At 40.9% G+C, this 16,373-nt stretch overlaps 1 protein-coding gene across 1 annotated transcript; it reads left to right on the forward strand.

Moving 5' to 3' along the window:
- Positions 1–12,678: 12,678 nt before the first annotated feature.
- On the forward strand, positions 12,679–14,725 carry LOC148025558 (aspartyl protease family protein 2-like). Its single transcript, XM_087692781.1, has one exon. The coding sequence runs from the start codon at positions 12,756–12,758 to the stop codon at positions 14,376–14,378; it is 1,623 nt and encodes a 540-aa protein (XP_087548907.1). The 5' UTR covers positions 12,679–12,755; the 3' UTR covers positions 14,379–14,725.
- Positions 14,726–16,373: the final 1,648 nt, after the last annotated feature.

The following is a 16,373-nucleotide window of genomic DNA, read 5'->3' on the forward strand; positions in this document are numbered from 1 at the left end:
CCTAGAGACTCGATATGCAGAGAGACACGGTCTCACTGCATTGATCGACCGATTGTATAGATGCGACGGCCCTGTAAGTCACTTATCTTTCTTGTCCATAGTTACTAAATTTAATTAAAATGCATTATTGTATGGTGGACTGATGTGTAGCTGTTTCTCTTTTTGCAGAGTCCGTTCGATTGTCCTTTTATATCCCTAAAATTTCAAGTTTGATAGTTGTTTATATTAGGCTTCCCAAAAGTCACTATGATGAATTCTTAGACATACTCAATAATGACAACCAAACACTATAAATTTATAATCTAATTTAGAAGTAATGATATCTCTTCTCATGACCATAAATGTATGCATTATCAAGTATAAAGCCAACATAAACCTTGCAAATATCATTTTTTCAACTAGCATTAACAATCCAAAAAACTTAGAAGCACAACAGTAGAAAAATAACCATGATTATAAGATACCTAAAAACTATATTTCAAGACCTTGTGTGGCTTAAGTAGGGTCCCAAATGACATCATATGGCCAAATATAATGATGGAAAAGATGCTTATTTCAAGGTGTTATCATCCAAATAAATCACTACATATGGCCTTTCAATTTCAAATAGTGGCTTCACAAACCCACTACCTTCTTTTGAAGTTGCATGTATAAGAATATAGAGAATGGAGAGCAGTCGTACTTGTATATTGCTTTTTCCTATGCTTGCCTTCCTTTTCTTTCATCCCTTGCTACTTCTTGAGCTCCTATGCTCCTTGCTTGCAACTTAAGCTTTGATATCATAACAATAAAGTGCGAGCAACACAAGAAGGGCACAAGAAGAGATAAGCTCAAGAAGCAAAAGATAGAGCCCAAATTACATGTCATCCTAGTGGGTCTTGTGCACACATTGGGCTTAACTTCTCAATAGAGAAACAAGCATTCAATAACATCAACTTTCCATTACAGGCTCACAATACATGAACATTAATTCTCCATTCTCAAAAGATAAATTATCTTGGCTTGTGAATGATGAGGTGATTAGGCCCACCAGTTTGAGACAAGATGTTGAGAGCTATCCATGACATGTACTGTTGAATATCCAGAGAGCCTTGCGGACATACTATAAAACTATCAACAATTGACACGCTTGGAAAAAAAAAACTTGCAATACCTAAGACATTGCATCAAGGCCTTTAGAAGGCATTGATAGTTCTCACACTTCTTGACCATGCAAAAGTTACCTCATATGAGTTATAGAACCATTGATTATGACTCATTGACAATTCTTACACTTCTTGACCATGCAAAAGTCACCTCATATGAGATAGAAGCAATAGTAGCAAATCAACTAATAAACTAGTCCAAGTAGTAAATGAGAGTGTGGATAAAGTACATTGAATCCATCATGTAGACGATGGATATGCTAATAAGACATTACATTTCCTTGTCTCGTGCCAAGTTCCACTATTGTATCTAGTTTAGCACAATGTGCTTACAATGAGCTTATCAAGTTCAAAATAAACTAACCTTAGAAGAAGAAAAACCTAGGCATCCATGAATTTATTAATGTGCTTCAATTTCAAAGGAATGTACATCAAAGCATATTTAAAGCCAAAGGAAGAAGCTAAATTGGTGAGCTCTTTCAAGAGTTCTAAGACATGTTTGTATGGAAGTATTTGAAAATGAAAGGGGCAAGTAGTAAATGAGAGTGTTGATAAAGTACATTGAAGCCATCATGTAGAAGATGGATATGCTAATAATGAATTACATTTCCTTCTCTCATACCAATTTCCATTATTGCATCCAATTTAGCATAATGTGCTTACAATGAGCTTGCCAAGTTCAAAATAAAGTAACATTAGATTAGAAGAAGAAAGACCTAGGCATCCATGAATTTATTGATCTACTTCAATTTCAAATTAATGTACATCAAAGCATATGTAAAGCCAAATGAAGAAACTAAATTGGTGACCTCTTGCAAGAGTTCCAAGACATCTTTGTGATAGATGATACCTATAAAATATCTAACAAATACTTTGTTTGACCATTATGAAAGGTCAAATGAATTTTTTCAATATGTGAGATTAGATAAAACGAATCATCACATTTCTCTACATAACTTGGACTTTGTAAATCTTATATTTCTTCAAATAATTTAGCATGGTTGTTAGATGCAATAGAATTAACATACCATATGCCATCATATGCTCCGTTTCCTGTAATAACAACCATCATATGTTGCATAAGAAATAAATGTTTATTTTTTTCATCATTCTTTCTTGAAGATGATGCATAATTTCCTTGCTACAACTTACCATTATGAATGCCATCCTTCAAACTATTGTAAATGTCATTCTTGCTACAGTAACTTACCATTGAGAATGTCATCCTCCTAACCACTGTGAATGTCATCCTTACTATAACTTACCACTATTGTAATATGGCCTATTATTCCATGGTAATGACAAACAATAGCAGAATTATTAAAACCTCTGTTCTACCATCCACCTCTTTCTTTAGAGCTCCCCCTACCTCTAGAATTATCACAATCTCTCGAAATCTGCATGTGACCAAATTGTTGATTTGATCTGTTTTGCTGGTTACCACCAACACATCCCATATCATGGTCTCTTGAAGAGGATTTGCCATTTCTCCTTCCTAAACTTGAGTAAAATGTTCAAATCTATTCGACCACTTCTTTCAGATGATTCACCCTACATGTTGATCTCTTCATTGATCATGAGAGAGACTAACTTATCAAAGTCTAGAAATAGATTTTGTACCTACACATAAGCAACAAAAGATTTTCGTGCCTTCTACTCATTATTTGGGCTACCTAAAGTAGATAAACCAAATCATCATCATCATGCATTGTATCAATAACTACTAAGATATCTGCAATGCTTCTCACCTTCAAAACATACTCATTAACATATATCTTTCCTTTCTTCAAAATATTCAACTCTTGCTTGAGTTGAATCTTCATGTCTTTGTATTTTTACTAAAAACATATTCTTGAAGGTTGTCCAAGTTGCATGTGAAATTTTTACATTTTTTATGTCTCAACATAGTGTTATTAATGACTACAAATCAACATAGTGTTATTAATGACTACAAATAGCCAATACATTGTCTTTTTATATTTTGCATCCCATTCTTTGCATGCCTTTAATTCTTTTGCAGTTGCAGGATCACTTAGCTTTGTTTTTTTTCTTCACTTGAAACAAACTCATAAAGGCCTTTTCCAATAAGGAAATTCATCATATGGAACCTCCACGATGGGTTATTAGCTTCTCAATCGTTGGATTTCCATTGTTCTCAGCCATTATAACACAACTGAGTATCAAATAAATAGCAAAACTTTTATAACCCTTCATAAAATGTACAAAGTAATAAACAAGACATCCTTTTTCATTGATTGCTTAATGATATCTATAATTCATAACCTATTTGCAGATAGACCTTTTGTTTTCTTCTTGAAAAACACCTCATAACTTACAGATTTAAAATCTTAGTAGGTACATTGGAAATGGTTGACATAGCTGAAATTATTATATGCCCTGAAACTACTATATGTAACCTTGTAGAGCTAAAACAAAGCTTGAAATGGCCTTAGTTGGCAAAAGACACAATAAAAAAACCCTTATAGGCTAACTTTACGTAATATACATTGTTGTGCTTGTACACCAAATCTCACAATAATCTAAGATTTTTGCTCCACCTTGCTTCTGGTGCCTCCACAGGCACTATCTAAGAGAAGGAGAGAAGAAACGAGAGAGCTTCTTATCGATTACTTGCTTGCTTGAATCCTTGCTCCTTCTTCACTTCAACCTTCAAAATCTGCCTCTCTCAATGGTATTGCTTTGATACCATGTCAAAATCATATAGTGGGGGGACTTACTTGAGCTACTACATTGAACAAATGCAATTATACACACAAGAGGAAGCTTACTCGAGAACATAATAAGAGAGATGGAGGCCAAAACATTTTGTTGTTGTTTTATTTTCTTTCTTCTTCACAAAATACAATGACACAAAGTATTAGATAATATATAATATAAAGAAAAGTGGCCTACTAAGTCAATCAATGTATAATTGACTATACTAATAAACTGGTGATTGTAGGTAGGTGTAATAAACCAAATATAATTAGTCACAAGTTAATGGCTGTGTAAGGATCATAATGACCACCAACGTGTTAGGCAATCCATCATCAATGCTTGCATGTGTTGAGATTGCCATCTCAACACTTTGATGAAAAATAAAAATTAGGTCTTGACTCTTAAATCTTAAAGAGAGGGAGGCTTCGCAATTGTTGCTTAGGAAGACTCTATCCTTGAAGAGACCCTTAGATAAACCACTAGCTTAAAAAAACCATAAAAGGGAGATTAGCTAAGGCTATGATGTTATTTCTTTTTGATGTTCCCTAGATTATCTAAGCTATGATGCTCTTCCTTTTTTATGTTTCCTAGAGTAAACCAATGAGAAATCCACAATGACTGTCTACTCATCTTACATGCATCTAGACAAAGAGCAATCCTATAACTCAAATTAAGTCCCATGAGATGAATCATACACTACAAGATATAGGCCTTATACCGAAGTTAAAAGCGATGAAAATATAAATAAAAAAATTTACCCCCATCGTCGCAAAAAGCGTCGTTATTGGCGATGCCATAGAACAGTCGGTATTAGCGTCATTATCAGCGTCACTATTTGCATCGGTATCAACGTCGCAAATAGCGACGCTGATAACGACACTGATACCGACGCAAATAGTGACACTGATAACGACCCTTTGAGATGCTAATAACGACGCAAATAATGACGTGTGCATGTAAATTTGCAATGCTAATAGCGACAGTAATAGGATTTTTTTTTTTGCTGCCCTACCACATATAGCACTGTGTGCTTTATTTGGGCCATATAAAATAGTTTCTGCACTGTGTACAATGCTCGTGTAAACAAAAACAAAGTGTACTTAAATCATAACACTAATACATGAAAATACATGATCACATAATGAAAGCGACTGGTACAATCATGACAAGATATCACTACCACATAGAAAATGTCTACACAGATCAGGCGACCAAAAAAAAAGGGTGTGTGAGCTCTAGGGATCCAAGGGCGAGCTACATATCCTCGCCATACGAAAGCTTATCCTGCCCGCAAAGGAGCATTAAAAGGACTCTGCAAAAAAAGAAACAACTACACATTAGTCCACCATACAATAATGCATTCTAATTAAACATGGTAACTACGGACAAGAAAGATGAGTGACTTACAGAGCCACCGCATCTATACAATCGGTCGATCAATGCAGTGAGACCGTGCCTCTCTGCATATCGAGTCTCAAGGCCGGTCGAATCACGATTTGTAATGGAGTGTTGCAAAGAAAATAAAATACTAACTGTTAGAAACATGATTGTCAGTACAAAGGATATTGCAAAAAAATAAGCAAGCAAAATAAAAGAAAAACTTACAAAGTCCTCCAGATATGTCCTTCGGCCACCACTCCCAAGATGATGGACCACTCCAGTCTCTAGTCGTGTCCTCGCCGCCTCGTGCTGCTGACTCCAATGTCCTAGAGAATCTATAGCCTCCTCCCTCAGTCAACGCCAGTCGTCCGCGTCTAGCCACTTGGGCTTTGCAGCCCCACTCTTGAGTGCCTTGTGTGCATCCGATCGTCTGTGTGACATATATGCACGTATGCAGTCTATCATCCAGCCCGTAGAAAATCTATCTGCTGTGGTTGGAATCGAAAACTCCTCATGCAAGGATGCTACTAGCTCCCCTGTGGTATGTTTTTCCAATGATCTAAGATGTGCCGAAAAACTTGTTGGCACAACTCTCTCATGCGAGCCATCACACTTCTCCCCTCATCATTCATGATGATGGCTCCTGACCTACCATCAACAAGATAGAAATATCCCTCTGGGGTATGCCTAAGATGGGTCCTCTCCCACCTGCGTCCACGCTCTTGGGTATATCCAGGAGACCCCTGTACATCCGGTGTACCGACCGGGCTAGTATCTATCGGTGTAGTATCCATAGGGGTGCCACCTGCAAACGGCTGAGCAAAAGCCAGAGTAACTGGAGTAGATGTCCCCACAGGTGTGACAAATCCTAGAGATGACGCAACTCCAACAGAACGACGAGACGGAGACACTGCGTCCGTGCCTCCACAGCAACTACCTGAGCCACATTCCCTTGAACCGCCATGAGAGTGAGGAGTCGCACCTGTATCCCATGCCGACCGCGGGCTCACTGCCTCTGTATCTCTATAGCATCCCCCTTGACCCTGAAGCACTCCCTCCCTCTGGCCCAAGTCTGGAGTGTCAACCTCATCTGCTCGAAGTTGAACCATCTGATCGCGTCAAAATAGATCTAGTAGAGTGGCATGACGATGTCCGAGATAGCTCCTAGTCTGCCATGTCTCTGAATCTCGCCATCTGATCTGGAGACATGCATGTGAAGATATCCTGCAACTTCTCATCGCTCATTCCTCGACTCATCCTGAAAGGTCACCTGCACAGATAAAAAATGATGTTAGCATAATCAATTTAAATCATACAAAGCACGGTAATATAAATCCTAAAAAAACGATCTCACTTAAAATGCATATCTTATGTACCCTTATAAGCGATTAGTCAACGAATTGAGTAAGTGGATGCTCCAAGTATGAAGTATCCTATGGTCCCATGTCAATCTCCTAACATAACTCCGCATACACTAGAAGGTCAATAGACATGTCACCACAAAAGGATGAGTCCACCTCGTTCTCAAAGAATTCTTGGACTCATGTATTTCCATCATTGTTAGCCGATGCTGGCTCCTCTACATGCTCCAAGCTTTTGGTGGCCTCCACCCCTTGCAATATCGACCCCTCTATTTACATATTGTCGTCATCTATGCTCGGAACATCGCTTTGATCATATACTCTCGCACTTTGGGGAGCTGAAGATATAACATACCACCATCGAGGTTGTCAGGGGTTTGGATAGAAGATTACCTGCTCACAAACACGTACAAGAGAGATTAAACTATTGTGACATGTACTATGTCGTAATACAATTAACAAACAAATGAGTTCATGCACCTATTCACAATGGGTTGGCAACACAAATGTGTCACGCAAATCCGTCCATTTTTTTTCGAAATCTATTTCGAGAAATCCAGATGGATCTCGTCGAACTGTTGCTCCAGCTCCTTCCAGTACCACTTTGAACCACTACACATCGAATAGTATCATGGAGAAGCTACGGTAATCCACCGTAACAATGCTTTGCAAGTTTCCAAAATACTCCATCTCATCTATAACCGTGTTTGGATTCGTTGCTCGCCATCGGCTCTCCTGCTTGAACCTTGCCATGATACCACAGTCCATTGTGGAGTGCATTTTATCAATACGCTCCATGGAAAAATGTCGTCCGCGCGACCATGCTGCACTATATATTTTGTACTGTACATTGAAACACTCAAATTAGTTGTCGCATATAAAATATAGATACGACAAATCCTAAACACGTCATCACCTTTGGACTACATCCTCTCGAGAATTCCCACTCCTCCATTGAGACCTCCGCCCCTTCGCGAGACGCTGCGGTCAAAGCTCCATGCAACCATCGCATTGACATGAACCGTGGCATCTCGTCCATGCCCTTGGGATATCGAATCGGTCGATGGCGCGTACTACGTCGAAATTCAGATCACGGTTCCTCTCGATCTTGCCTAGTGATCTGGTACCTGGCGAGCCACGTCTCCATAGAGGCATGGTGCAACATACAAAAGCAATTCACCTTCTCCTCCATTACAGCATCCATTCTTTTTTCTACCCCATTTCCAACCACCACATCTCCGGTTAGTCTATCATCGTCCTTTAGCGAGACCATAGCATTTTATTGTCTGGATCCACCGTTGGTAGCCATCCTCTCTCATTTCCTTTTCTCTCTTTCTCTCCCTCTCTCGTTTCCTCTCCCTCCCTCACCCTCTCCCTCTCTTTCTCTCTTTCCCTATTAGGTATATGGGTTTTTTCTCTCTTTTTCTCTCTCCTCTCCCTCTCTCATTTCCTTTTCTCTCTTTCTCTCCCTCTCTCTTATAGGCTCCCTCCCTCACCCTCTCCCTCTCTTTCTCTCTTTCCCTATCAGGTTTAATGTTTTTTCATTTTTTTCTCTCTCCTCTCCCTCTCTCATTTTTTTCTCTCTTTCTCTCCCTCTCTCATTTCCTCTCCCTCCCTCACCCTCACCCTCTCTTTCTCTCTTTCCCTATTATGTTTAATGTTTTTTCTCTCTCCTCTCCCTCTCTCATGTCCTTTTTTCTCTTCCTCTCCCTCTCTCATTTCCTCTCCCTCCCTCACCCTCATCCTCACCCTCTCTCTTTTTTCCTATTATGTTTAACATCTTTTCTCTTTTTTTCTCTCTCCTCTCCTTCTCTCATTTTTTCTCTCACCTCTCCCTCTCTCATTTCCTTTTGCTCTCTTCCTCTCCCTCTCTCATTTCTTCTCCCTCCCTCACCCTCACCCTCTCTTTCTCTCTTTCCCTATTATGTTTACTGTTTTTTCTCTTTTCCTCTCCCTCCTCCTCTCTTTCTCTCCCCCTCCCTCTCCCTCTCCCTCTCCTTCTCCCTCTTCCTCTCCCTCCTCCTCTCTTCTCTCCCCCTCCCTCTCCTTCTCCCTCTCCCTCTCTCATTTCCTCTTCCTTTCTCATTTCCCTATTATGTTTAATGTCTCCCTCTCCCTCTCTCATTTTCTCTCCCTCCCCCTCTCTTTCTCTCTCCCTCCCTCTCCCTCTCCCTCTCCCTCTCTTTCTCTCTCATTTTCTCTCCCTCTCTCAATACACACGAATTATACCAAAAACAAGTAAAAGAGAGAGAGAAAACACAAAAACAAAGCAAGAATGGACAATGCACTCATCGTAAAGGCTCGAAGAAGGGTTTGGCGGCTTCTCTTCACGACGGCGGCTCCTCTTCGCCCTCCATACGCCTCCTCCTCTTCTTCGCAAACGGTGGCGGCGATGGTAGTGAGAAGCCTTCTTTCTCCTTCTTTCTCCTTCTTTCTCTCTTTCTCTCCCTCTCAGCAAGATTCTTACTCTCCCTCTCGCTCTCCCTTTCGCTCTCTCTTTCATGAATGTGCGAAAAATGACGCGCTCGGGTTTCGGCCCGCATTTTTTTCCTTTGGGTACCATCGCTATTTGTCGTCGCTAATGGGCGTCGCTATAGCCTCATATCCTTGTAGTGATAATCTTGTGCTATTGTATATGCACTATGTTAATTTATAGCTATAATTTATTACTTGTTTCAAACTCATAAAAGTATCATCTATCTATTATATATTATTTTTGCTATAGCTTTAAAAAATTTAAAACTTTTCCAAATCTTCCAATGCTCTAGAACATCTAAAATCTCCCAAATTGTATATTATTTTTGTTATAACTTTTGAAGCTTCCAAACCTTCCAATAAATCCTGCAAAGGAGTTCTTTCCTCTCAAGTTGTATAAAAAGACCGTTTTTCCTACTTGTGATTGATGCAATGATCATAAAGATGGTATCATGTACAAGTGATAACAAAGTACTACTCTATTTTATAGTTGTACAAATGATAGAAAATATATGAGAAAATGAAATCCTTGACTGAGATGAAGACATAGGTAGAAGCCTCTGTAATGTATAGCATCTGAATGTCTTCACAAAAGAGTTTAAGCGATTAAATCTTTAGGGAAAAATCTTTGTAGTCAGTAGATAGCTGGTTGTAATAAAAGACACCTTTTCACCACTATCACCCTCATCCCTTGTAGTGTTTGAAATCCCATTTGTCATTCTATAAGTTCTTTATGTTTTAAAGTAGATGAAACTCATTATCTTAATTTTTTAAAAGGTCATTTTACTTATAATTCTTTAGTCTAACACAAGAGGGTGATATCTTTTGAATTATCATGGTATAATATTGTATCTCATATTTTTAAAGGGACTTTGCACGATTGCCAATGGGTTGTAGCTCAAGTGGTTTGAGCAAGTGGGTGTGTATATGCGTGTATGAGTTCAAATCTTTGGTACACCTTAGAGGCATCTTCAAATTTCAAACCTTTCAATATGACACATATTCCATTATTGTAAGCAAGATTAAAGGTATATTTATTATTTCCATTACACCTTGAGCAAACACCTAAAGAACCTATTATGCAAGAAGTATCAACAATTCTATGATTCTTATAAGGTCTATCAAGCACTCTAAACTCTTAGAGGAACCCCTGAGGAACCATTCATGTTGTTGACCTATCTCCATTAGTTGTAGAGGTAGAACATCCCATAAAGGATGATACCCCTCCATGCTCCTATGAGGAGATGATGTCTTTTGGCCTTCTTCTTTATGTGCCTAGTATCCTTCTCCCCCCCTTCTCCTTCCATTTGGTAGGTTTAGGGATGAAATTGTTTGATAGTTTATTTTAACAACCAACAATGTAACACATCTATATGCACAAGCCATGACACATACATGATGCACATCCTAGTAGCATAAACATGAAGTGCACATACATATGTGCACACACAATCATAAATAGAGGAAGCACACAAAGTATACAAAAAACTACATATACATGGACCTATTTGTGAGATCTGACATATCCACACACATTTCCATATGCACATGCATTTCTACAAAGGTGCTTTGGGTAGATATAAATAAGGCTAATTTGTATATCACATGCATAAGAATACATCCCATAGGTCAAAAATATATAAACAGTACTAGACCATATATTTATATATGAAGTCCAACTATGGAATGAGTATGAAATAAAGAAAGAATTATATATATAAGGCCATGGATAAGTAGAAAAAAAGGTTGTGCTTAGCATGACTAGTAGTATAGCTCTCAATGTAATGCTACAAAAGAGGTTATTGATTAAAGTAGGATATATTACACACTTCTTACCTCTCATATTATTGAGAAATACCCCACTTAGATGCAAACATCCCATCTCACATGTCACTCTTAATAATTGAAAGGAAATGTATCTATGGGTGTAGCCCACATGACTAGCACATGACCCTTTTTTTTGTGTCTAGCATGCAACCTAGCATAGCTATTCCCATAAGAAAAGGCATTATGTTAATGATTGCACTCAATGAGAATGAAGAAAAGAAAAATGAACACTATTTGGAAGTATTGCCTCCTTTTTCTTTAGAAGTAAGGAGTGTGTCTTGAAACAACCACACTTACACATGATTTATAAGTATATGGCTTCAAAACATTGATCGAGAAAGTATACAAATAAGAAACACATTTCTCATTTATGCCAAATTGTAGAGGCTACAATGATTATTGTATTCAATGAGAGTGAGCAAAATGCACAAAACATTGTTTGAGGCTTCCCTCTTCCCTTATGTTCATTATCATAAGGGTTATGCCCTTTGAAGGGCTTGAAAGGAGTAAGCCTTGACTTTAATTGTAGAGATTCAAAGGGATAAATTTCTCTTTGAAGACCTAAAAGATAAGCTCTTTATTTTCATAGAAAATCACAAGTGCCGCCCCCCAACACGCCCCCCCCCCCCCCCCCCCCCCCCCTCCCTTTTTCAAATGGGAGTTACATGAAACAAAGGTTTATAGTCCTTCACATCCATTTCATGTTGAACAACAAATGCACCTCAAGATTGATAAGGATATTTGAGGGCATAAGGCTTCTCAACTCTCTCTTTCTTAGTCTTTCTCACTGGCATCTTACATTGGCTTTCTCTTATCTTTGTACACATATCAATATGGGTTCAAAATTTAAGGAAATTCAAGGCAATCTAGATCTAAAAATTATTCACGTCTTACAAAATGCATCAATATCTTTGCTAATTGTAGGTGATGTATTCAAGAGATGGGGAGCTAATTAGAATAGCCTCTTGAGGTTGAGACTTGCTTGATTGGGAAAAGGTAGTTGTTTGCTATGACAAGTAAAACATAATGGTTAAAGCTTGACAAATGGGAGAGGCAAGTTATTAGTAAGCAATATCTAGTAGAGTATTTATAGGTGAACTTCTTGTTTTTCTTTCCTTTCTTTCGAAAATGGATCAACAATGCAAAGAAAGGTAACAAACACGTTCTTAGAGTTGGATTGCACCCAATGGCAGCGGGGTCTAGGGGGGCACATTAGCACTCTCATGGTGCTATCACACCAAGGGCTTGTCAAGTGAGTGGGGGGAGGGTAAACCTTCTCTAACCCTCTTAGCACCCCAAAGGCTTGTCAAGTGTATGCGCTGGTGTGACGCAGCTCTTAGAGGCTCAAATATGTAGCCCCTTTTGAAAGGCGGTAAAAGGAATACAATGGCAAGACAAAGGTGCTTTCTTTGCAGGCACAACATCGAGAGAGTGCATCATGGACGACTGAACTTTAACGATCGAAATGCTTGTTCTAGTAGCAATAATGTCGGTGGCAAGAAAGCTCATCTCAGCCTCATGCCAATTTGCTTGTGAACGGCGGTTGACGGGAGGCGTCGGCGAAGAAGAGGGGGTTCGTGGAAGGTCGTTCTCAAAGGGAGCCAGCGTGACATTGCAACCAACATTTGGTGGATGGGATAGAATTAAGGCCAGATGGTCCACGTAACTGGGCCATATCAGCATAAGCGTGCGAATCGGCTGGTCGGAGTATATTCGCACGGAGACTCGAAGACCGTGCGTCGGTGGATCTGTAGGCGGACCAGGCTACCAGCTATAGAATTCACGAAAGACAACCACGTCGAAGTAAGCAAGTACAGAGGCGGACTACCTGCTCAGTTTACCCAGCATCATGTCGGTCAAGGTCGTGCAGATGCTGGCGGTCTTCCTACTTCAGTTCATGACCATCATGGGCAGCCGGTGTAGGATTCATGCTTATGCAGCTAGTGACGGTAAAAGGAGTGCGGCGCAGCTCGAGATGGAGATCCTTCACGGGAGCTATCTGCACGAGCTGGATAAGTCTAAGAACATCGTAGAAGGCGAGCATGCCTCTCATGCAGTCTCTAATCAGGGTTTGGATGGTAAACGCCTGGAAAGAGATGCAGCCCGGGTTCGGTCCCTCACGAGCTGTATTAATCCCGGGCGTCCTATTATGTCTAGAGCTGAAGCTGGAGACGGTGCAGGTAAGGGAGCCGAGGTGATACCTGCCTTGAGACTCGCCGGAAGTGGAGATTATTTCATCAGGATTGGGTTGGGCGGGGGCTACCATAATTACATGGCCCTGGACACGGGTAGCGAGCTGTCATGGATCCAGTGCAAGCCATGTGGGGAGTCCTCATGCGTCCCACAGGTCGACCGCTCCCTCTTCGACCCATCCGCCTCTGCCACTTTGCGCAACGTCTCCTGCAAGTCGGCGGTGTGCCATCGGCGAGCCACGACTGGGCTGATTGGCTCATGCTATGCGGGCACTTTCAACTGTGCGTACAAGCTGGACTATGCGAGCGGCTCGTCCACCGCAGGAAGCTTGGTCACTGAGGCCATCACTGGCTTGACCAACTACAATAACAAGCACCAGCACCACAATAATATGGCTGCAGTCGAGGTGATACTGGGTTGCGGCCACAATAACACAGGCTCCTTCGAAGGTGCAGCGGGAATCGTAGGGCTTGCGCGTGGCCCGCTTTCCCTCGCGGCGCAGCTCAGCGCGGATCGTCATCATCGACCTACCTTCTCCTACTGCCTCCCTCCCAGAGAGCTCCCCTCCAGTCTCAATACAGGGCCGCGGCCGGCCCACAATATAACAAGTACCGGTAAGGGTAGCCTCCTGCTTGGATCATCAGCGACTACTGCAGCAGCTCAGCTCACCGACCTTCGCTACACACCACTCCTCCTTCATCCGAACCCCGCCCTCCGAACCTTCTACTACGTCTCTCTCACCGGCATCACCGTCGGCGCCTCCCCACTTCCCATCCCCCCGTCCATCTTCCAGATAGACAGTCGCACCGGCGGCGGCGGCGTCGTCCTCGACTCCGAAGTCGCCGTCTCCCGCCTCCCTCCTCCTGCATATGCGGCCCTTCGCGCCGCCTTTGTCCGCGAAGCCTTGCCCCACCTCGGCCACCCGTCGCCCATCGGTAATGGGACGTCCTTCCTCGACACCTGCTTCGACACCACGTCCCTGCACCACGTCCTACGTGCGCATGACCAGCCTCCCACCCCCATTCCACGTGTCGTGCTTCACTTCGCCGGCGACCTCGACCTGGAGCTTCCTCCCTCGAACATCCTCGTCTGGCTGGACGATTGGGCGACCGCCAGTGACGGATCGAAGCCCCCCTCCACAGAGAAACTGTGCCTTGCGTTCGCCCCCGCCCCCGACAGCACGTCCTTCTCCATCATCGGCAACGTCCAACAACAGGGCTTCCACATTCTCTATGACGTGCCGCGTGCTAGGCTGGGCGTCGCACCGCACCAATGCTAGACCGTACATGCGCGCATCTCGGATATACGCACAATGCATTCCCATTAGGAGAAATGTCGACGTTTCATCGAGATTAACCTTCGTAATTGCTGTAAATAGTAGTGCCAAAGTGAAAATCCAGTTTTCATAGACTATGCATTTTTAGACAGAACTTATTCCAAACCTTGGTCTTCCGGCCAATGGGGTTGTGGCGTAATGGTTTGGGTGTGGGTTGTGTAATGGGGATGTGTAAGTTCAAACCTTGCGCACCACATCCCAAAGGCACAATAAATTATATATTCGCTTCAAACCTTGGTATTCCATTTATGATGAATTCATATCAAATTTCTGGATTATATTATGTACATGTTATTTTGAGTGTAGTGTATTAGACCATGGCTAAGCCACATAGGTGGCATACCACCATTTTTAAGAAAAATTACGAGATTAGTATTTTTCCAATAACATATATGGGTAGAAATATCTTAATGAAGTAGATCATAAAGGGTGAACTCTTTACCACATACATTACAGCTCATATCTCCCTTAAAGCTCACCCATAGTGACTATAAGGTCATATAATAGAATATATCACTATTGTAGCATGCAATGAAGGTTCGACAATGAGCACTTGATAGATTTGCTATTGTTTCAAGAGATATTGTTCGATTCTTGTTTTTCATATCTCTCACATGAGGTGTACTTATTCCATGAAATCTCTTCCTTCTATCCTACTTTGTACACCACCTTGTATCCTTGCCATTTTAGTCTACTTAGTTAGGAAATGAAGAGATGAAGAGAAGAATCACCATGATTCCCTTGTTGGCTATTAGAGTCCAATTGGTTGTAAAGGAGCTTGAGACAATGTTAAATCCTTGTAAGCACTGATCTTCCAAGGTTTCCTCAATCCATGACCTTTGATCGCATTCATTCTCCACCCAAGAGTGAGAACAAGAAAAGACAACACTCAGGAAGGGGAAGTTCCTCGGAAGTCTCAAAGATAGAAAGTCATACTCTCTCATTTCTCAAGCTCTCAAGCACACCCCCTCGCTTGCATACATTGACACATTCTCACTTTCAAGCTTAAGTAATGCTAAAGACTTAAAGAAAAGAGAATAGAAGTGGAAGTTTAGGTTGCATCCACAAGAATGAATAATTTCATTTACTTTTGAACTTTACATGCATAGGGTTTCTTGTGTATCCACTCTCAATATTTTTTATTTGGCACTCCCATTCTACAGGCATATAGGATTTTGTGTTCCTCATGCACCTTCATGTCATATTCATGGGTTTTTTACAACTTGTATAGGAGAAATAACAATACTCGAAGTTACATTATAATGTCTTTCTATAGAACATGCAAATGTATCTATATCCACATGTGTGGGTATTTTGATCATTTTATCCTAAATCACATTTTTGATAATTTTATCCCAATTCACATTTATTCAAAACATCACATGGATTATTTTGTTACTCCTAATAGATGCTTCAATTACTATTTGTAGTAGCTCATGATGATTAAAAATGTTTAAAAAAGGATCTTTTATTAATCCTTACATCATTAGGAGATAATTGAGGTCGCTTTTTGGCCTTGTATGAAATTGAGGAGAGAGAAAGTGTGATGCAATTTATAAAAAATATTATTGAAAAAAAAGCAATCTCGATGAGTGTTTCCTCTTTGTAACTTGGTACTTATATTGTCTATCATTCATTGACAACGAACTTCGAAGGCATCACATACACTTGTCACCTTCGATGTCTTGCCACTACTTAGAAACTTCCCTCTAGGCTTCAATAACTTTCGAGTAACCCTCACTACAAGGAAATAGGCAAATAGCGATAGTCATTTCCGACGGAAAACAACGTCGTTGCTAATAGCTATTAGTGACGCAAATAGCGCTGCCGTTTTGAGAAAAAAAGTGTCGAAATCTCGAGTGGGGTATTTTACCACAAACAGTTTCGAGAGAGAGCGAGAGAGATCGTGGCTTTGGGAAGGAGAGGGAACCGCCGCCG

This window comes from Lygodium microphyllum, chromosome 14 (assembly GCF_053477565.2).
Source record: "Lygodium microphyllum isolate KBCC chromosome 14, Lygodium_microphyllum_v1.1.10, whole genome shotgun sequence".
NCBI lineage: Eukaryota > Viridiplantae > Streptophyta > Polypodiopsida > Schizaeales > Lygodiaceae > Lygodium > Lygodium microphyllum.

What these genes read in the sequence shown, in the direction of transcription:
- LOC148025558 (XM_087692781.1), top strand. Translation starts at nt 12,756, where the DNA reads ATGTCGGTCAAGGTCGTGCAGATGCTGGCGGTCTTCCTACTTCAGTTC.